The 22,224-nt window shown below is 44.6% G+C and overlaps 1 protein-coding gene across 3 annotated transcripts in view; it reads right to left on the bottom strand.

Annotated features, from left to right (window-relative positions):
* DSP (desmoplakin) overlaps positions 1 to 16,281 on the bottom strand; it is a 46,072-nt gene extending 29,791 nt beyond the window's left edge. Inside the window, exons 1-3 of one of the 3 annotated variants that reach the window (XM_059179212.1) lie at positions 15,670 to 16,281; positions 2,778 to 2,880; positions 359 to 507 (exon numbers count right to left, since the gene is read on the bottom strand). In XM_059179212.1, the coding sequence (XP_059035195.1) occupies positions 359 to 507; positions 2,778 to 2,880; positions 15,670 to 15,866 (449 nt within the window). In that variant the 5' untranslated portion in view covers positions 15,867 to 16,281. Of the gene's footprint in view, positions 1 to 358; positions 508 to 2,777; positions 2,881 to 14,644; positions 14,774 to 15,669 lie in introns of those variants that run through there. The other 2 variants (XM_059179210.1, XM_059179211.1) reach the window with 2 other exon arrangements.
* Positions 16,282 to 22,224: the final 5,943 nt, after the last annotated feature.

The raw sequence follows: 22,224 nt of genomic DNA, 5'->3' as shown, positions 1-22,224 counted from the left end.
TCATTTTTGTACACATGAAACTGAGCCTGACTTGGTATTGGACCCTTGAAAGGCAAATGCTGTGCCAAAGGCCATTGCTGCTCCCCAGATGGAAGTCCAGCGAACATCACAGAACAAACTCAACCCTTCAACACAAGCCAGCTCCTTTGGGCGGGTCTGTCTGATTCTTTTCATGGCAGCCACATAAGATGGAGGCAGTGAGTGCCGTCCATCTGTACAGAGTAGCTACGGAACAGCAAGGCAAGGGAGCCCTCCCCCTAGAATAGCTGTGCTCCCTTCAAGGGAGGACCTGGGCCACAGGATCGAGCGAAAGTGGGTTTATGACGCCTGCATTTAGGCTCTGGGGTAAAGGCAACACCTTTTCTGATAAGCATCACACGGCTGGCCCATCTGTCGCATCTCTCTGATCAAGCTATCGGTAATTTCCATCTGATCATTGGCCTGGGTGAAACACTCATCCAGTTCTCTGCTCCGAGCCAGCTGTATTCCATCTCCGTATTTCAGCTCCTAAAGGAAAGAATTCACATAAAGGAAACATGTAGAGAGACAGCTTCACAGGTGTTCACACTAGAGCAGAAAATGCTGGAGAGAGAAGCTTCATTTTTGTTAATGGCAGCAAAAGCGTCTGCTGTGAACTTAACAAAGAGTGTGAGTTTCCATTTTGCATGTGACTGCAAAGAATTCCTGCCTGGAAATTACCTTATTAATTTGAGAGAAGTGGGTAAATACAGGAGGATTCATGAAGCAAAATTTGTGGACTGTATTTTAAATTTTTACTAGGCTTTTAAAAGTGTATTTATGGAGCAGTGAGTTTTCCCTTTCTTCAATGTGTTAAATACTATCTTTCCTGTTTACAAACAACATTCGGCCAATGGGAACTTCACTGGGGTAAGAACATAGTACTATTATGCTAGATAAGGTCTTTTACACACGAACTGCGATTTTCCTCCATCTTATGGGAACAAAGTTTTTCCATTCTTAAAAAGGAAGCTATTGGGGCACCTGGGGGGCTTAGTGGGTTGAACCTCTGCCTTCAGCTCAGGTCATGATCTCAGGGTCCTGGGATCGAGCCCCGCATAGGGCTCTCTGCTCCGCAGGGAGCCTGCCTCCCCCTCTCTCTCTGCCTGCCTCTCTGCCTACTTGTGATTTTTGTCTGTCAAATAAATAAGTAAAATCTTAAAAAAAAAAAAAAAAAAGGAGCCTATCTAATTCATATCTAATTCATTATCTTGGGCCAATCAATCTCCTGCTTCTGATGACACGTGACCCTTATGTGAGATGTCACCTTTGGGGGAGGGGTGATGGGCACACGAGAAGTGCTCTGTACTATTTTTACAACTTCTTGTGAGGCTATCAATATTTTCTAATTAAAAATTGTTTTAGAAAAGGAAACCACCCTCTTTTCCCATGCAAAAGCCTGCTGCCACAGGGCCATATAGGAGCTTTCCCTGGAATTTTACATTTGCTGCTTTCATCGGGCTTCAGTCAAATGAACCTTCTTTCTCTTAGCAGAAATGGCAGCAAACACACTACATTTCCCTGACGTTATTCCACTTCCGTGCACAGAAATAAAAATACACTGAGCACGTGATGCCATGTAAATTTCCGAAGCCACATGGAAAGCGTTTCCATAGGCACTACACCTCGTGTCCAGGTCTGGGGCGTGCACGTGTTCAGTCTGAGTCGCAGGAGCTTCCCGTTTTGCTCTAGGTAAAGGAACCACGGCTCTGTGAGAAGGAGTGCGTTGCAAGTCAGAGACTTGAAACGACCCGAACTAGCACCAAGCTCATTTGCCGAGTCCCAAATATCCTTTTACAGGGAGGGACTAAAGTGAAGTTATTTTTTTAACTGGGTGAAATAGACCAGAATCCACCCCAAATCTCCAAAATTGAGAAATTGGAACATTAAGATATTCTCCAAACAGAACCTTGCAAATTCACTTGGTTAAAATCCTTCTTTATACTTATTTAACAGGGGTACTTTGTGATGGGCCAGATTCCCGGTCCGCATCGGGGAGGCTAGAACTCAGTCCCTTCACAGGTGTGCAATAAATCAGGGGCAGGAGAGAGAAGGGGTCTATGGCCCCACCACTCTCTAGTCTAGTTTTAGCAAATTTGAATGCCAGCTACAGTGTTTCAAAATAGAAACTTGACTCATACAACCTCACAGTGTCCAGGATTTCTAAGCCTGTTTCAATGAGAATCTAAGCTAATACCCAGAAATACTGGGAGGTTTTTGTTAAATGCTACCATTTTCCTCAATTTTCAATTGCATTTTCTTTTTTTCCCTTTCTTTCTTTCTTCCTTCCTTTTTCTCTCATTTTTCTTCCTTCCTTCCTTTCTTTGTTTCTCAAACAGAATTGTTCTCACAATATGGTAATTTTTCCTAAAGAAAAAAACTAACTTCTTAAATTGATGGTGTACAACATAAACCCATAAGATACACAAGTCAGGCTGCATTTCTAGGAAGAGAAAGTGCTACAATAATCACACAAACAATAATAAATGAGGAGCTGTTGCAAAGCCAAAAGGGTAGGCATCTGTGTAAATATTTGCTGGGGGAAACCCTGCGAGCCCTGGTTTCCATTGTTAAACCAACATCGCCACTAGGTTATGAAGATACACACCCCTCTCTAGTCCGTTTAGAAAAAGATAATCTCTAAACCCTAAGTATGAGAAGGAGGGTCGTGAGTAAGGAAGCACAGGTCAGGAGGATAAGGCGACGCTAGGAGAGAACAAAGCGAGATGTGGCCAATGGAGCGGGACAAGCAAGCTCACCGGCTGCACGATCAGCTCTGCCCGCATTAGGCAGTCCGAGCAGTTCTGGAGAAGCTCCTGGATGGTGTTCTGGTTCTGGTGCCTGGACATCGTCCCGGTTTGACTAATGAAGCAAACACAAAAAAGCAGGCATGAAATTTTTTTTTCCAGTTTCAAAACAATTTCAAACTTTCAGAAAAGTTGCAAAAATGCAACAAAAACACTCCTATAGACCCTTCAGCCAGAAATGCTAACATGTTTCCTCCTCTTCCCTCTCTGCAGGTGTATTTACCTATAGATACCCACGCTTGTCTGAACCACTTGAAGATCATCATAAGCTTTTATGCCAAAATATTTCAGCATATGTTTCCTAAGAATAAAGACTTTCTATTACATAACCACAGTAGAATTATCAAAATCAGGACATTTAAAACTGAATATGATTGGCTAATCTATAGAACATTTTTTAATTTTACTAACTAGCCTAATAATTACTAAAGTTTTTTTTTTCCAGGTCTAAGATCCAACCCAGAAATAGTCCCTTGAGTTGTAAAAACACATTTCTAGCAGATTATCTATCACCTTTCCCGCTTCATCCCCCAATAATCCACAATGAGGATTATCTGCACAAGCCCCTCCAAGGGAAGACCTCAACGGATCAGACCCAGAGTATGAGAGTTTCACTGGCCAGTCTGGCTGAGGAAAACAGCTAGAGGCACAAGACGAGCTTATTCTAAAGAAGTATTTTCTGCTATCACAAGGAGACAATAATGATAAAGAAATACGGTGTCAGGAAAGTGAAGGGAAATGTAAACAACTCTAATACAAACACAAGCCACTTTTCCTTCCAAGATGGCCCTATGGAATATTCTTCTCTATAAGGACAATCACCCAAATGTACCTCTCAAATGAAATCCTCTTTTTTAAAGATTTTGTTTGAGACAGAGTGGGAGAGAGAATGAGCAGGGTAGAAGGGACAGAAGGAGACGGAGAAGCAGACTCCCCGCTGAGCAGGGAGCGGACGCGGGATTCGATCCCAGGACCCCAGGATCATGATCTGAGCCAAAGGCAGGTGCTTAACGGAGAAAGCCACCCAGGTGTGTCCCCAAAACACTTTTCTGGTAGATGCATTCAGAAATCTTAAAAGAAAGGTGGTGAAATGTAGATGTACCATATTTTAAAGAAAGAGATGCCAGGAATGTAATGTGTTTCAGATAGAAGTCAAAAGAAAAGGTATGATAAAAATAGTCCTGCTTGGTCATTTGCCGGGATACTCTAAATCATGGCACAGCCTCCTATAGCTTAGCTTAAGAGAGATTTAAAACATGTTGAATTATGGTTTAAATGTTCAGGAAAAGGTCTCCCAAATGCGTTGCAAGAAGCCTGAGTCCCTCACAGGGCCTTGGAGGCACCCAGGCCCCTTGGACAGGGCAAGCCTACACCTGCAGAAAAAAACTGTTCGACGCCTGTTTGATGCATTCACTTTCTCCTACAAGTGTGTGTACCTGGGGGTTGGGGTGTGTGTCTGTGTGTGCTGTAAAGAAAGATTTTCACTGTTTAATAAAAGGGGGGTGTTGTAAAATCCAGGCTATACTATTATGCACAGATGGGGTGAAATCGCAAGAAATTTCTTCCATGGCCCTGATTCTGCATCTTTTCACACTGGAGAAGCACTGGCTTTCCCTGCCACTTCTTTGCCATTCCTCCCTGCAAGCGAGGCTCCTACAAGCCAGCACTAGCTGACGTATGTGGGTGAGGACCCAAGCTCTCCCTGGGAACCACTCCTGGGTGATGACACCGCTGGTCCAGGCAGGCCCGGGCAGAGCGCAGCCCAGACCGCCCACCCATCAAAACCAGCACGCCCCACCCCTCACCCCCGTGAATGCGGCCTTCTCTTCCTTCCATGCGGAATGATACAGGAAATCTGGCACATTACATCGCTGAGATGTAAGCAGGACTCCACCAGTTGTCAAAACTTGCGCAAAATTCCAATCGCCTTAGAATCATAGGAAAGAAATTCAAGAGACAAAGGGGGAAAAAAATAACTGGGAAATACAGAAAGCTCATTTAGAACCCGAGGATGTAAAAGGAAATCAGGAAGGTCCTGTGTAATTATCTTTGTTTTCTCTCTTGAACAGGGATGAGAGTACCTTTGTTTGGAAGCATTTTCAGCGATCCTGTTCACAAAGTGATTCCCACAAAGAAAGCCAGTCCCCAGCTTACAAATGAAAGGGCTCTCTCTTCGGGCAATGGAAAGTCAGAGTCCCTTAAAAGACTTAATAACTTGTGCTGTTGTAAAAAGTATCGCAAACTGGGTGAAGGGTCCAGGAAAATTCTCCAGTAGCTTTACGAATTTTCTGTAAACGTGAAATCATTCCAAAATAAAAATGTATTTAAAAAAGAGAGGGGGGAGTGCCTGCGTGGCTCAGTGGGTTAAAGCCTCTGCCTTCGGCTCAGGTCATGATCTCAGGGTCCTGGGATCGAGCCCCAAATCGGGCTCTCTGCTCAGCAGGGAGCCTGCTTCCTTCTCTCTCTCTGCCTGCCTCTCTGCCTATTTGTGATCTCTGCCTGTCAAATAAATAAATAAAATCTTAAAAGAGAGAGAGAGAAAGGCAGGGAGGCCAACTCAGCTGTGAATGAAGGGACCACAGTGTACATACAAGTCTTTTGAAGGGTGAGTTTATGACACTCAATTCTAAGTTCACTTGACAAAATATAAAACTCACCAGCTTCTTCAAAACCAATTATTAGTTACATGACACAAAAGTGAACTGTATCCAGCAAAAAGGGAGGTGAGGAAGTTATATGTTGGCTTAAAATACTGATGGACTTTGTATATTTTTTTGGTTCCCTCCTACTTTTAGAAGACATTTGTCTGGACAGCAGTGGACATCTCTATAAATTAAGAAGCCATCTTCACTGCTTCCTCTCCCCTGCACACATCTGAATTTAAATTAAAACAACAACAACAACAACAACAAGAAGCCCCAGGTAACTTCATGCTGCTAATAATTCTCACAAAAACTTCTTCACGCTTTGCTAAAGGACCTGCCTATGTTCACCACACATGCCCTAGATAGCCACTAAAACCCCATATGTGTCGCTTGGCAATTAAGTGAATACACTGACAACTATACAGCAAGAGAAATGCATGAAAATCGAATCTTTTTAAGGGTCAACAAAGAAGGAAAAGCTAAGTGTCAGAACAACGTAACAGAGATTCTTTGGCCTTGCTGTTTGTCTATAGGAAAAATATGACCTAATTAACCAAGTTCCATCTGACACACTACTTCTCAAGACTTTGCCTGGCTCTTAAAGCAAGATCTACACATTCCCTCTTTAATCTGTTAAGACTCTCACTTCGGTCCAACGTGTGGCCCAGAACAACCTTTGGAAACAGAGCTAGGTGAGAAAGGGAACTGGTTGTACGCTTTTCCCCATAGGTCAGTCTGTCAACAGGAGACAAAGGGAGGGAGACTCGGACCCACGGAGGTTTGGTGACTAGAGAAAAGAGAATCCACTTTCCTGTTCCGTTTGAGGGTCTCTGGCCCAAGGGAAGATCCCCATAGAAATGGATCTACTGAAATCAAGGAGGAAGGGCAGGCAAAAAGACTGTGACTCATGGAGTGGGTCTGGCATCAGGCCCCTGACTTTGTGCGGTGCAGGATTCTTCAGCAGGAGAGCCGGGAGGGCTGGCTTCGGGGAACATGTGTGTTTTTTTTACAGTTATGCGCCCTTCACAACTTTTTGAGTCAAATCATATTTTGTATTGATCACATAACAATTCTGGAACTTTCTTTCTTTTAACATCAGAAATGTCTAGACCTGGGTTTTCTCATCCACTAGGCAAGATGATACCTAAGATTTCTTTAGTTCACTCTTCTGTAACTGTTCCATAAAACTACCAAATGAACTCCTTCCTACCGAGAATATTATACACGTTTGTTCTGTCTCATGGCAGGGAAGTTTCCTCTTAAGTTCATCCAGGGATTGGGAAAATGCACAATTCTAGCATAGGTGAAGAAATAATTTGTAAATAAATGTACTTATTTAACAAGCATGGAAAGATTTTAAAAATCCCTGGCCGGAAAGAACTTTTCACTATGGGTACATATAGGTGTTGGGGTGCAGAGATTTTAAACCACGGTGAGAAGTGAACTAACAAGCTCAAAGTTCACGTATTAAATCCCATTTCAGTGACTCAGTGACATGGAAGATGAAAGATGTCATGTGGGGAAAAAAAAAAAAAAAGACCCACAAGAAAACAAAACTCACTTGGGTCAGATCAGTCAAAAAATACTGACTTCTAAAATTAATAACTGTCCTTAAAAAAATAACATTTGTCCTCAACTTTTCTGAAATTCTGGTTTTTATCTTCAAACTTACAAAGGCAAATGGTTCATACGACAAAGAACCTGCCAACACAAACACTTAAAAAAAAAAAATTCATTCTGAAACTTGTTTAAACAAGTAGTGGTTCAGTTTACATAAAGATCCCTTCAACAATGGCTAAACGGAAAATGCGTTCTGGATTTTAATCCAAATATTAGGGACAAAGCACACGAATATGTGAACAATATTAGACAGTTATCTTTTATTTTACTACTGACAAAAAACATTCTTTTCTTTAAAAAAAATAGGACTTCAGAACTAGATGTTTGTGTGTGTGTGTGTGTGTGTGTGTGTGTTTTTAAAGATTTTATTTATTTGTCATAGAGAGAAGCGAGAGCGAGCACAGGCAGACAGAGAGGCAGGCAGAGGCAGAGGGAGAAGCAGGCTCCCCGCCAAGCAAGGAGCCTGATGTGGGACTCGATTCCAGGACGCTGGGATCATGACCTGAGCCGAAGGCAGCCGCTTAACCAACTGAGCCACCCAGGCGTCCCCAGAATTAGCTGTTTTAAGACACTAGTTTAACACTGCCAAGAATACTATAGGAAAAAAAACAGAAGACAAATATTTTGAACAGAGGCATGCAGCATTACAAGGTAATTTTTAAAAATATTTACTGTTTGTTTTTTAAAGTCATTTTATAGTATCTATGCTGTTCATTACACCCCAGCCCGCGCCAGTGAATTCTGCATTTCTTTCTGTGGATACACGTTTTCTCCTCTTGGGCCCCTTCTCTTCTTCTTTCCTCTGTCTCTCTTCCTCCCTCTCTCTCTCTCCCTCTCTCTCTGCCACCCTCTTTATCTCTGGCCTTTCTTTCGTTCATTCCATCAACCTAGGGTCCTGAACAAGTACCAGAAATGGCATTTTATGGCTCTTTATATATTCAGGTTCGACGAAGAGTGGCCTTAGAAAAGCTCCATAAATACTGGTTGGAAATTAGAATTGTGTGATGCATTCATATGGATCTTAAAGCCCATTTGCTTTGCTCTTTAGAATTTTCAAAGCATTTTAACATGTACTATTGGAGCTTCTTTCAAGGATCTTGAAAGAGGAAAAAGTGATCTTTTTACTTTTTCACGGGAGGACAGTATCACACCTCCAAGACACATCAAACATGCTACACAGCGGAGATGTCATGTGTCCATCCTTTGGAAGTCACAGACCACATGCTGACTGCCTGGAGCTCTTGCGTTCCCACCTCCGCCCTTATTCTGCACTAGTCATTACACACCTGTGTACCCCAGTCCTGGAGAGCAAAGTCCCATATCTTAGTCACCCTTGACTCCTCCATGCACCTAACAACCTCGTTTTGCAGACAGAAGGTAGTGAATGCATGTTTGTTTGGTTTAGTAACGAAAAAGAAAAACAAAGGTAAATAAAAGACTGATCCAAGGATATGACCACCATCTCCTTACCCTGATTTCCAAATCGAAGTCAGGGAGCGCACCTGCCCTGTCCCCTACCCCCCATTCCCACCACAACGATGTAAGAAAAGGGTTTTTTCGTATAAATTTTAGAAATAGGGTCTTCTCCAAGCCTTCATTTTGTCCTCACCCGGGAGCTTTGGAAGCCGTCTGTAATAAAAGCTCCACTTCCTTTCCATTTTATGATTCTCACACTGCTTTCAGTGGATTGGAGCATTGTGGGACAAACAGAAGACCTAACATTAATTTAATGAATACTCTGAGGTCGGTAGACCAAAAGTCCATTCCCTGCTCAGCCACTCCTGCTTGTACAGCCTGTGACTCGGAGCAAATGACTTAACTCGCTGGGCCTGGAGTATTTGCCTCTGTAACACACAGGAACACACCCGCCTTCTGGGCTTGATGGGATTCTTTATTTTTTTTTTTTATTTTTTTTTATTTTTAAAGATTTTTTCTTTATTTATCTGACAGAGATCACAAGTAGGCAGAGAGGCAGGCAGAGAGAGAGGAGGAAGCAGGCTCCCCGCAGAGCAGAAAGCCCGATATGGGGCTCGATCCCAGGACCCCGGGATCACGACCCGAGCCGAAGGCAGAGGCCCAACCCACTGAGCCACCCAGGTGCCCCGCTTGACGGGATTCTTAAGGGGAGCCAGGAAGGTTGGCCGCTTCCCGCACAAACCCAGTCCTCACTGCAGCTGCCTTGAGGATAGGATTCTGAGATTTCGGTTTTATCTTGCATTTTGTGTTTTTGTCTCAGTGTGTAATTCTGAGGTTTGCCCAAGGATATTTTGCACCAATTGGGATAAGGTGAGAAGGAAAAAAGAAAAACAAAACAAAACTAAAACCAAACCAAAACATGAAAAAGAAGAAATGGATTAGGTATTAAATATGAGGCACTTCACAGGTTCCCAAAATTATTACAAGACATGAAATAAAAAGTTTGAGATGATTCAAAGAGAGTGACACATTTTAACAGCACAAAACTTACTAAAGGGATAAGAAAATTCAGAAAAAGATGCCCTCTTTTCCTTCATTAAGTGGGGATGACACATGGGTATTTGGTCCTTAATGTCATAAGAATTTCTATTTTGAATTATTCCCCTAAGAGAAACCTCCCATTCATTCTGAGGGGGGAAAAAATTATTTACAAGTTATCTGGTTATTCCTCACGAAGTCAGCTCCTTTTCAACTTTTTTCCGGTGCCAGATGAAGCAAGGGACGTTATGTTTGCATGTAAAAAAATTTCATTCCAGGGGCACCTGGCTGGCTCAATTGGAAGAGCATGAAACTCTTGATCGTGGGGTTGTGAGTTCGAGCCCCACGCTGGGTATAGAGATTACTAAATAAATAAACTTTAAAAAACAAATAAATAAAAAATTGTCAATGTGATTCCAAGCAAGCACTTAAAATCTGTTTGCTAAAGCATCATCAATTTCATGAAATGTGGATTTCACCTTCAAGAGGCCCTCCCAAGTACTGGACCCGTCCAGTCCCAGGTGCGGGCGATAAGAAGTAAATGGTTGGGCTGTGCTAACATTTCTCCAGGATGTTGCCCCAAAGGAGAGGCTCACTGAGACTTGGGGGTCTGTGGGGCGGTACCTTTACTATCAGAACCACACCTACTGTTTCCCATGGAGTGCAGGACAGAGAAAGAGAAAAGGGAAGGGTGGGGCCAGGCCGTGAGCAGCATGGCCTCCAGACTGAAGCAGCCTTCTAGAACCTCCTCATCTGGAAAGACCGGTTGGCTGAGGATTGAGCTGGACTCCCCAAGTCACACCCAAGCCCACCTTTGCTCCACCCTAGGTAGTCAGCTCTGAGCCATCAGGGCCATCAGCAGGTTTTTTCTCTTTCCCAAGACATTTCAGTCACCTGAACTACGATGAAATTATGCCCATATTTAGAGGACAAAGTTAACTGCTGTTGAAAGCTGTTCTGTAGGGCTGACCAACAGGAGTTGGCTGAAGGCAGCATCACACTGTGTTTCTTCCTAAGCAGATGGAAACCCTACCAGAGGAATAACAAAAGAGTACAATGATTATGAAATAAATATTTCACAGGAACGCAACAGAGTAAAAGCATTTTAGCTAGAAGAGTTTTCAAGTACAAAAGATAATTCTAACAGCCAAGGTTTTTGATCATTTCTTGACCCACTGTGGTATCCTGGATTCAAACGCAGCTCAGCCACTCACTAGCTGTGTGACCCGGGCCACGTCGCAGTCACTACTTTAACCTCAGTTTACTATCTGTACAATGGGAACCTTCCAATAATGGACAGAAGATACCTGGCACATCACAGGTGTCTCCCGGGTGATGGTAACTATTATTAACTACTGATCTGATACTTTTATAAAAGATGGAACTTACTCAAAGTTAATAACCATGTCAGTGTTATCTGCTCTCGATTAAGCTAAACTGAATCTTACTTTGCAATCGCTTCCCAGAAAAATATTTAGAAGATCCCTGCTGTGAGTCACTGGACTCCAAGCCTGTTTTCTCAGACTCTCCCTGCTTCTCGCATCCAGCTCTCAGGGGCAGCCTCCACTCCACCCGGCCGCAACCACTTTCCTATCCCACGGTCAGGCCACCACCCTCGATCAGACTTTCATCACCTCTCTCCTTCACTGCCTGATGGATTCCTTAAGCCACCTTCCTCCAGATCCAGCACACAGCTGCACAGAAACCATCCTACAGCTCACTACGACAGTCTGAGCTCCCTGCTCCTTCAGTGCAGGACTCTACCCCTGGGCTTCTGTGAAAACTTGCAATGGCCCCCCTCTGCCTATGCACATTCCCCACCATGGAGTCAAGGTGTCCCAAGGGCTGGTCCCAACCTGCCCTTCCTCCTTGATGTCTTACAGCTTCTCACTCAGAAAGGAGACTGTTCTACAGGCCTTGAATGTGTGCTCCTGGTCTTTTGTCTCCCAGATTTTTCTCGTGCTCCTCTCTCCCCCTGGAATGTTCTTTGCCCATCCATCCTGACCTGCTGAAACACTCCCAAGTCTAATTCAGCATTACTTTCTTTATAAAATCTCACTAGTGCCTCCACTACAGATGTTATCTTTAGGAAGCCTTGGAATCACTGATACTCTCCTGTCCATCATCCTTTTGTATTATGGTGCTTATTTTCCTTTAAGGAACTCCATTTCTTTCAAGAAGTCTTTGTCATAGAAAAAAAAAAAAAGTTTTTGTATTTTCACCTTTGACTCTCCTTGACACCTAACACTCACCACATGTTCCGTAGTTACTGAATGAATGAATGAATGAATGAGTGGAACTGAGATACTTCCGTTGTTTAAATACAGGGCTGTCCAGTCTACTACAAAAGATACATGGTCTAAAGGCACAGGCTGACAGGAGGGCAGAGGGGAGTAGCCTTGAGTTCCCTGGCCAACTTGGCCATGAATGGACTTGGGGATTTAGGGCAAGTCTTACTCTACTGGTCTCCAAAGTGGAAGAATGAGGCTCTGTACACCTTTGCACTCTCCCCAGCCTTAAAATTCAATGCAAATGGACCCATGTATCTCTCACTAAGGAAGAGGCTTCTTTTTAAAAGAATTTAATTAATTTATTTATTTGACAGGCAGAGAGGCAGGCAGAGAGAGAGAGGTGGAAGCAGGCTCCCTGCTGGGCAGAGAGCCCGATGCGGGGCTTGATCCCAGAATGTTGGGATCATGACATGAGCCGAAGGCAGAGGCTTTAGCCCACTGAGCCACCCAGGCGCCCCTAAAAGATAGTTGAAAACAAACTTTGTATCAATTAAGGTTCACATGTATTTTGGCTTTGAAATCACGAGTTCTGGAGAAAAGTAAGCATTAACTTTATGACCACATATTTCTGAAGCTTAATCACCCTATTTGGCTTTTAATCCTCCAATAATATCCACACTTTGATCAGGGAAATATACAACTGTGGGACTTTGTCGCTTGGCCTCCAAATTTCACTATAGATTTGTCATTTCTTTTAACCAAAAGAACAAGACTGGGGTAGATCTGCCTAAACGAAAAAAGCATATTAGTATAACATCCTATACAACCAAAATCCACAGTTTAAATTTTCAAAAATGTACCTCTTACATCATCAAGCACATAACATTTACTGAACTTTCAAACACTGAGTAAAGAAAAAGAAATGAAAGTAGTTTTGATTCCATTCAGCCTACAATAAAGAAAACACAAAAGATGGGTAAGCAGGGAAGGAAGAAGAACCACAAATGAGATAAAATACTGTCTTAAGAACTGACAGTGTTCTTAATATAAAGCACAGACACAGGAAGATGTTTTAAAGTCATCTTAGAGAGAAAAAGGAGATTTAGGCTCTTTACACACTCAAATTAGTTTACTTAGGGAAAGGTTAGATACAAACACCAATTCTTTAAAATCGCACTTATTAAAAAAAATAATCACTCAGACAATAAAGTGGTAGTTTAAATAGACAAACTAAAATTCAACCAATAGCTTCCATGCCAGTTTTTGTGCCTTAAAAAGAAAAAAAACCCTTTATTTAGAAAGACTTTGGGGGCAGAAAAGCACTTAGTGAATTCTTAATCCTCCATTTGGGGGCAGTCGGGTCAGAGATGAAATCCACCTTCTACAAAGTACATGCTCTGGGACAACAGTCCCTCCGTGCAAAACCATTAAAAACACCAGAAAAAAAGTGTCAGGGCAAGTCCTGTCTCTCTTCAGTCAGTTCTCCTTATTTTTAAGATCCACAAGTCAGCAGTTGCTGGGGATGTGTGTGTGTGTGTGTGTGTGTGTGCGCGCGCGCGCGCTCGTGCTAATTCTCATTCCAGAGGGGTCAGCCGCACCAGGGGCTGGCCAGGCATGCTGGGAGAATCCCCATTACTGGATCAAGAAAGAAGGGCCCCACGATGACTCCAGCCCCCAAGCAAGATGCCCCGCTGCCGCTGCCGGGGGAGGGGGGAGAAGAGGGGGATGGGGGGGAAGGGGGGGCGGAGGGGCGGGATATCAACATCAAAGCGCAGAAAGAAACGCCTTCCCCCCAAATTACGTAATTCAAAATTTCAGTCTTGTCTTCCCTTCCCAGAGAGGTAAAACTTGACATACTCATAAACAGCTTTTAGGCTGGAAAAACAGAACACAAGGTATATACTATGGGAAAACATTGATCCTCCTCAAAACTTAGTGTCTCCGTGAAGGAGCCTTACAGTTCGTTAGCGGATACATAATTCTTCACAAATTTACCTCTACAAGAGGCCGAGGGAGCAAAATAGTCCAATACCCAGTAATGTTTATTGCCAATTTAAAAAAAAAAAAAAACGGACTCTGAATGAACACAATCATATTTTTTTAAAAAAATACAAAATCAAAATGAAATACTTGGTTCATAAGATGCCAGAAAAGAAAAATTGCTGCCTGAGAATCCTTGCGAAATTCCGACTGGACTATAAATGTGTGGGTTAAAAGAGCGTGCTTCCCAAATACAGGAAGACTGGGAGGGAAAAGTAAAGTGTCAGATTTAATCGGTTGGCTAAGTTTTAAAACAAACTTAAAAACCAAAGTAATAACTGGCAAAACTTTCTCCCCATTTTTCCTAGTACTCGGTCCGTGTCTCCTGGAATTCCCCGGGGTGCATTATGTCCAAAAAACAAGAGCTCCAAGATCGAAACAATTCTTTGCTAACTCAAAAAGAGGAAATCAATTGCCAAGATGCTCGGAGAAAATAAAGACATAAATAAACCGAAGCAGAAAACAGGTCAGAAAACAGGTTGCAACTCGAGCAGTCCCTGCGTTCAAATCTGCTGGTAAAACAAAAAACTCCTGGAGTGCATTCAGGCTGCTCCTCCCCAGCCTAAGGCCACAGGCAAGGTAAATAATTTTCTGGAACGCAGGCCAGTTTCCCAAAAGCCCTGCTGGGGAAGGGCTTGCAGGGGAGCGGGGAGGGCACCGACCGCAAAATTCTCACGGTTCCCGTGGGCATCTGGCATCCAGCTCTGCGGACCCAGTAAAAGCAGCCTCATTATCTTCCCCCATCTTCCCAAACTACCCCCTCGATCGGTTTCCGTAATGATTCTGAGAAACAGACCCTCCCCACATCCCGGGGGTCCCTCCGGGGTACCTGAATCGGGAGAGGCCCCCAGCGTCGCGGGCTGGCGCGGATGGGAAGCAGCGCCCACCCCGCCACATGTCCCCGCTGCCACCCGAAGACCCTGCGCCCGCGCTCGGCTACCAATAATACACCGAGGTCCTTCCTCCTGGGCTTTTTTAAAAGGAGGAAACCAAGGGCGCAGGCTCAGGGCCACAGGTACGGGGGCTGCGGCGCAGCGGGGCAAGGGGGCAGGCGTGTCCTGGCAGAGCCGGGACCTGGGGCCGGGCGACTGCTCCGGCCCGAAAGCTCAGTTTGGGAGGCAGGGAAGACCGAGGCGGGGCCTTCTTGAGACCCGACCCAGAGCCTCCGGACGCGCAGCCTCCTTACAAAAGCCCTGGGTGGCGGAGCCGCCAGGCGCCCGAGAGGGGTGGTCTCCGGGTGACCAGGAATTTAGGATAAGCCACCAGAGGCGGCGGAGCCCCGAATCCGAGCCCTGCCTACAGGTCAGGCCGGAATCCCCGCTCGTTTACTATTCTACTTTTAGTAATAGTAGGTTAGGGTAGGGTTTTGTTGTCACAGCCCCGCCCGACCTCCCACCTGCCGGCCGGGACAAAGGGGATGCCAGCTGGGCCCGGCGGCGCAGGGGGTGGAGGGGAGGAGTCCTGGAGGCAGAGACCCCTGTGACCCGCACGCCCGCCGCGTCCTCCTGCAGCGCTCGCCGGCCACCCTCCTGCCCCGGCTCGCGGGAAGCAAGAAGGTTGGGACGGAGAACCCGTTTGCAGGGAAGGACCGCTCCTCTCCGGGCTCCCACACCCACCCACCCGGGTGTGAGCAGCGCACGGGGCGGGAGGACACCGGGCTGCTGCCCCAGAGCCAGCAGGAAGTGCTTTCACGAGCTCGAGCAAAACCACTTTCCTCCGCCAGGACCTGGTTTTTTTTTCGTCGACCAGAGGAAGGCTCGTCCCTCCCTGTCCCAGCGTGCTGGGGTTCGGAGAGAAGAGCACGGAGACCCCGCGGGCCGGGCGCCCGGTGTCTGCCCGCTGGCCGGTACCCACCAGTAGCCGTCCGAGTTCTGGTCGGTGACCGTGCAGCGCCGGGAGTAGTACATCCTGCTGGTGCCCCCGCCGCCGCCGCCGCCCCCGCCGCCGCCGCCGCCGCAGGTCACCTCGTAGCGCAGGTCGGGACCGGACTCCGCGCGGGTCATGCGGCCCAGCGTGTTGATCCGCGGGTGAGAGCCTCCGTTGCAGCTCATGTCGGCGGGCACTCAGAGAGCAGCTCAGCGCCGAGGCATAAGCGAGGGCGGGCGGGCTCGGAGAATGTGGGGTGGGGGGTTCGAAGGGAAGGCCCCCAAACTGGGAACTGGGGCGGGCGCGCAGTAGGTCGCGGGGACGCTCCTGGCCACCAGGGCCGTCCTGGCCGCTGCGAGCGCGGTGCGGCGGACGGAGGTCGGGCGCGGGGACGACGACGGGCGGGGAGCAGGAGCGGCGCGAGAGCTGTGGCTCGGAGGGCGGCGAGGGCGCAGAGGAGCGGGCTCGCGGCTGGGTGTTGGTGTTGGTCGGTGGGGGCGCGAGTCTCCTCCCCGCTGGCACCGGGCGCCCAGGCCACACCTGGCGGGTTTCTTCCCAGGGCGGGGTGCGGCCGCTGCGCCTCCCCGCCCCACCGCGGGTGTCACCGACGCGCTCGGGCCGCCCCTCCCCACCGGCGCCCGCCGGCCCGCGGCTCCGCCCTGCGCCTCCGAGGCCCGGGGAACGCCGGCAGGGGCGAGGTCCCCGAGACCCGAGCGCCCCTGGCGCGGCTACCGAGGGCAGGGCGTGCGGCGCCGGAGGCCTTTTGCTCAGCTGCGGCGGCCGGGCAAGCGCGGCCCCTGCTTTTCAGGATTTCCTCGGTCCCCGGGGCGGAAATAAGACGAAAAAAAAATAAGGGCCATTCGATTGGAGGGTTACTTATTAAACACATACTTTTGCTAATTCCTGGAAACGGTGCCAGCCAAGCTTTGAACAGAAACATAATTGAGAAGAGCACGCTTAGATGGTGAGGTTTCATTTTAGGGAACTTTTTTTGGAATCTTCTTTTATTCCGGGATTTCAGAAAAGTTGTCTCAAAAGTCCGATTTCCGATGTGTAAAACGAGCCACCACTTCCTGGGCAAGTCTTCACCATGAATACCATGAATAGTTAATTTCTTTGTTGTGAAGATTAAAAAGAACACACTAACCATTTTGCAGTAAGTAAAAGGAAAATATACATTGTCATTTATTTTACTTTGCCTGTTGGTGGTCATTTTGAGTAAGTTGCAAAGACTTCCACCTTCAGATCCAGTTTTTGTTGTTTTTTTTTTTTTTTTTTAATTTTTTTTTTTTTTAAAGAACCTTGGGAACGTTTGCCTCACGCCCCTGAGCACCTTTTCACAGGATCCATCCCTTTCGAAAATCAGCTTTTCCCACAAGTCAGTGGCCTTCCTGGGACTTCAGTCTGAGAACAGCAAAGAATCCTGGACAGAGATACCCACTTGGTACAGATGAGTAAGTCAGAACATTCCAGCAACTTGCTCCAGGGCCCCCTCCCAGTTAGGTGTGAAACACACTGTAGTCTCTGAGACCAGGGCTGAGATGCAGACCCAGTCAGGCAATCCGCAAAAAACTGCTTTTATCATCTGGAGAACTGTTAGATTACTCTTTAATAAACACCATTTAAAGATCTTTATAATAAATATTTGTCCTCTTCCCAAGGAATGCCCATTAACTCACCTTCATACACAATATATCCCAAAATGTTTGTGAACTGAAAAGAACGTGAATGGAACTACATTTACATGTCCTAAAGGGAGTAGGAAGTTTTCTAAAAGTTCCCATATTGTAGCACCCCGAATCACAGCTCACTCTTTAGGCACAAATCTCCAACAAAACGTGCTGTTCTTGTTCTTCTCAATCAACCTCAGAGTTGACCAGATTAAATACCATGAGGTCAAAGTTTACCACTGTTAGCACACTCAGTAATTCCCATCACTGTCTCAGTTTAGACTCCTTTTTAATAAATGGTAATATGATAAAGTTCAAATTCAAATGATCACACTAGCTCTGATGTACAGACAGGAACGGTGTTTCTTCTGAACATTGAATCTTTAGCTCAAAGTCTTTATCAGCACAAACGGGCCATAATATCCATTGGCCGGATGGAAGAAAAGCCATTTGTGATGTCGGTGCATAAGGCACGTAATTTTATTTGGGGTGTTTTGTTACCTCTCTGCGTCTCATTGGTTCAGCAAATAATTATAACCTACTGTATGGAGGGCTAGTGTAAGATTTTGGATAATACGAAGATAAATGAGGCATTGTTTCACCGCCCTGAAAAATATAGTAAATCTTCAATTTAAAATCTTCAGGGATTTCTTTATTCTTATGCTGTGTAATGAGAAGATCATGCAATTGCACAGGAAAATTCTCCTAAAAAACAAGACAAATCTGTAAACCACAGCCCATTCATGACAAAAGCTCCACCTAACTCACAGTGGACCCAAACGCCACCCAGACTCACAGGGCTGTTCCATCTCTTTACAAACAGGGGAAGAGGTGAAAAGTACAACCCACCAATTACACACCTCTGGCTACCGTTACTTGGTAGCCTATCCTACAGATTCCTGAGCTCCTTTAGGGCATTTCCAGAAAGGGGATTGCTTTCAGCTAACCAAACATATCAGGTTTGGGAAGACAATGGCTTCTGTTTATCTTTCTCCAAGGAAGATAAAAAGATGAAATAAAAGATTGACATGTTAGATGGAATCCAGACATATACACATGAGTTGTCTAAATGAGCTCACCTTGTGGAAGGTCCCACATTGAAGGCTGGAGATCAGAAAATCAGAATTCTGATCTTAGTGCTACAATTTACTTGGGCAGGAGATCAATTTCTTCACATGCAAAATGGAAATAATAATCTTGCCCTGCTAATTTTATAATAGATGAACGTTCTTGAAAGCAGAAACCTTGTATAAAGCTAAGATATCACCCATTAAATCAAAAGCTCTTGGCTAGATAGAAATCTTAGCTTTTAGTGTTTAATCCCCCTGAATCAATAAAACTCCCTTTTGCAGATGTTTAACCTTCATTCACTTAAAAAGCAGTTATTAGGGGCGCCTGGGTGGCTCAGTGGGTTGAGCCTCTGCCTTTGGCTCCGGTCATGATCTCAGGATCCTGGGATTGATCCCCGCTTCCAGATCTCTGCTCCGCGGGGAGCCTGCTTCCTCCTCTGTCTCTCTGCCTGCCTCTCTGCCGACTTGTGATCTGTCAAATAAATAAATAAAATCTTTAAAAAAAAAAAAAAAGCAGTTATTAAACATCCACAATGTGAGATGCCTGGGTGGCTTAATCAGTTAAGTACCCGCCTACAGCTCAGGTCCTGATCCCAGCGTCCTGGGATGGAGTCCTGCATTGGGCTTCTTGCTCAGGGAGGGGAGTCTGCTTCTCCCTCTGCCTGCTCCACGTCTCTCTCTCCCAGCATGTGTTCTCTTTCTCTGACAAAAAAATAAATAAAATATTAAAAAAAAAAAAAGATAAACATCTACTATGCGCTTCACAATAAGCTCAGTGAATGATCACAGGAAGATGAATAAGGCGGGGCTCCCTTTCTGTAGGATATCAAGCCTGCCATAGGAAAACAAATCATTCCAGTACGTTTGATACAGTATTACAAACACATATTTATAGAATCCTGGGAGCACAGCACAAGAATTCAGCTTATTTCTTACAATGAGGCTTATAAAGTGCCCCATCCAAAATCTGGCAAAGCCCTCACTAGCTGACCTAAGTAAGGTCAGCTATTTTTTTCCCGGCCACTTGTAGATACGTCCCCTTGTACTGTTAGAGACAGATCACTGACATGTAACTTTCTCTCTGGCTGACCTTAGAGATGACCTTGTGGTTAGGTAAGAGGCATCAGTCAGATCCTGAGCATATTTTTAAAACTAAACGGAGCACCTTGATTTCAATGAGATTAGAAGGGATCATTTACTTGCTCAAAACCCCATGGGAACTCTCTCATATCTCTTTGTTGGTGAAATGATATCCCTGAGCCACAGAAAAGATTTACAGCCCATGAGTTAAAATAGCTGTTTCTTCTGCCAGAGAAGCGGTATTTTAACAAATCATAACTACAGAAGCTAGGATTGGAACTATAACGTGAGGTAAAGAAAATGCCTATTAAAATACCAGATGGTTTAATTTTTGCTTTTTCTTTCTTGTGAGTAAATTACAATCCTCCAGAAATCATTAAATCTGGGTTCTCAGTATCCCCAAAATAAAATTGAGCTCTCCTTATTGAAACTACTCATTCAAGAAAGCAATTTGATAAACCACATAAATTTCATTTCAGAAGTAGGAAAATGTTGGCAAAACATATACATTAGCCCAGAACTCTCTTTATTATCCTTGGTTCAAATGTCCTTCAGGAATAGGAGAATTTTTTAATTTGATTTTACCAAGGGAAGGGGGTTAACTTTTAAAAACATTAAAAACTGAAAGAAACTTCTCAAATACCTTTTCTGTCGCTGTAGTGAAAAGATTCTTTGTTGTTGTTGGCACTTGTTTTGGTTTTCACACAGGTCATATCTAATAAATGGTGCTATCTTTTATGTTTTAAGAGTCTGATTTTTGTTTGGTTTGGGTTTTGGTTTTTGGGTTTGGGGAGGGTGGTTTTTGTTTTGGGGGGGTTTTGTTTTGTTTTGGTTTGGTTTGGTTTTTTCTTTTGACTGCCTCTAACTGGATAGCACAGATATTGGGGATCCACTCGTGCTTTCCTGCCCAAATCTCTTTTGCTTTAAGACCCCAAGCTGCAAGGTTGAGTGGCTGGAGGTTAAGGGTATGAATGATGGCAAGCACAGCTTTGGACCACATAGGGACCATTCACAACCTTGGCCAAATGACTTCTCACCTACCACGCTAAACAATAGCTCACACTAATTTTTAGTGCATAAGACACGCAGTCAATAAATATAATATAGGTGCCAAGTAAGTTAGCCTTTTAAATATGCCCTCAAAGTAATATTTTAAGCTTATCATTATTGTGAAGAACTGTCTGTCCACCACATCGGGACAGGAACACTTACTGAAACTTCTATAAATAAGTCAAGATGCAGAAGATTGCTGGTAAACCCAGTTATCCCCAAAGACCGCATGGATTCATCATGTGCTAATAGCCACGTGAAGAAAATTATGAATAGCTACTTAGCTTTTACAGAAGGAATTCCAAATTGATGTTCCATGGAGAATTTCAGAAATAAAAGCTTTCTTAAAGAGTCTTTATACCGGTTGTTCTCAAAATTTTAAGAGCCTCGGAACTCTCTTTACAAAGGAAGCCTTGTGAGAAACAACCAACAGCAAGAACAGGTGGTCATAATGTCAGACTGGTAATAGCTTGGGGGGAGCCCACTGTCCCCCCCACAGTACCTGCCCTATGCCTTCTAGTGCTGTGGCCCCAGAAAGATTTCCCCAAGTCAAGTGCCATATAAATCAAAACCCACATTTTATTTTACTTTAAGATTTTTCTAATCATTTTTTTTTTTTTTTGAGAGAGAGCAAGCTCGAGCATGAGCTGGGGGGAGGGGGAAGGGCAGCGGGAAAGAGAGATGCAGACTCCTCACTAAGCGTGGAGCCCAATACGACAACGCCCAACCGACTGAGCCACCCAGGTGCCCCCAAAACCCACATTTTAATAAAAGAAAATAGTGAGTCCCAGACAGGTTAAGAACCTTTTCTGAGTTACTTAATATCTAAAATACTACAATTCTATTTCTGGCCTCCTGCCCTTTTCACTATGTCAAAATTCCTGCACAATCAGACATGAAAGCATACATTTCTGAGCAGTAATTTGGTATCAATTTAAAACCAAGGAACTATCCGATTAATTGTTATTTTCCTATACTAGACACATAGGATGTCTGGAAAAGCAGTCACTATAAAATCATCAGCCTGTTCTGCAGAAGTCACACCAAAAAAAGTTTAGTCATTATTTTTAGTCCTATTCCTATAGGTGACGTGAGTGTTTTACTTGGTGTCAGCAAATCACAGTGCATGTTTTTGTTTTGTTTGGGTTGATTTTTGTACAAATACAGCTTCCATCATTTAGAAAAAGTGAAATTAGGGGTTCCTATACAAACAACCTAAAATCAGAATGGGAATGAAGCTGTAAATGATCTCACATCTAACTTTGAGTAGAGTATGACGCAGAGGACATGTCACCTAGTCTCTGAAGTGACCATCTTCCAAAATTCTAGATATTCATAGGTAAAATAGGACGTTCCTGCAACCATTATCATTTTATCATCAGGAAGGATTTATTGTACTTACATTGTTTCCTTGCTGCAGAGAGAAATGTCCGCATGGGTTTAAAGAATAAAGGAAGTTTAAAGAATTAACTCCTGTCTATAATTATCTTGACATCTGAAGCATCTAACACAGGAGACAAAATACGAAACATAAACCAAGTGCTAGTAGTAACAAAAATCCAAGAGTGAGCTTCTAAATAGAACTGGCGCTGGTGGGGAAAATTCTCAGCTTTAATGCATTCTCATAATCTAGGGTCACAATAGTTTCATTTTGTCAGAGACTTGGTCAGATC

The sequence above is a fragment of the Mustela lutreola genome, chromosome 6 (genome assembly GCF_030435805.1).
Source record: "Mustela lutreola isolate mMusLut2 chromosome 6, mMusLut2.pri, whole genome shotgun sequence".
NCBI classification, from domain to species: Eukaryota; Metazoa; Chordata; class Mammalia; order Carnivora; family Mustelidae; genus Mustela; species Mustela lutreola.
The sequence above is the reverse complement of the archived record's forward strand: the minus strand, read 5'-3'. Positions and strand labels throughout refer to the sequence as shown.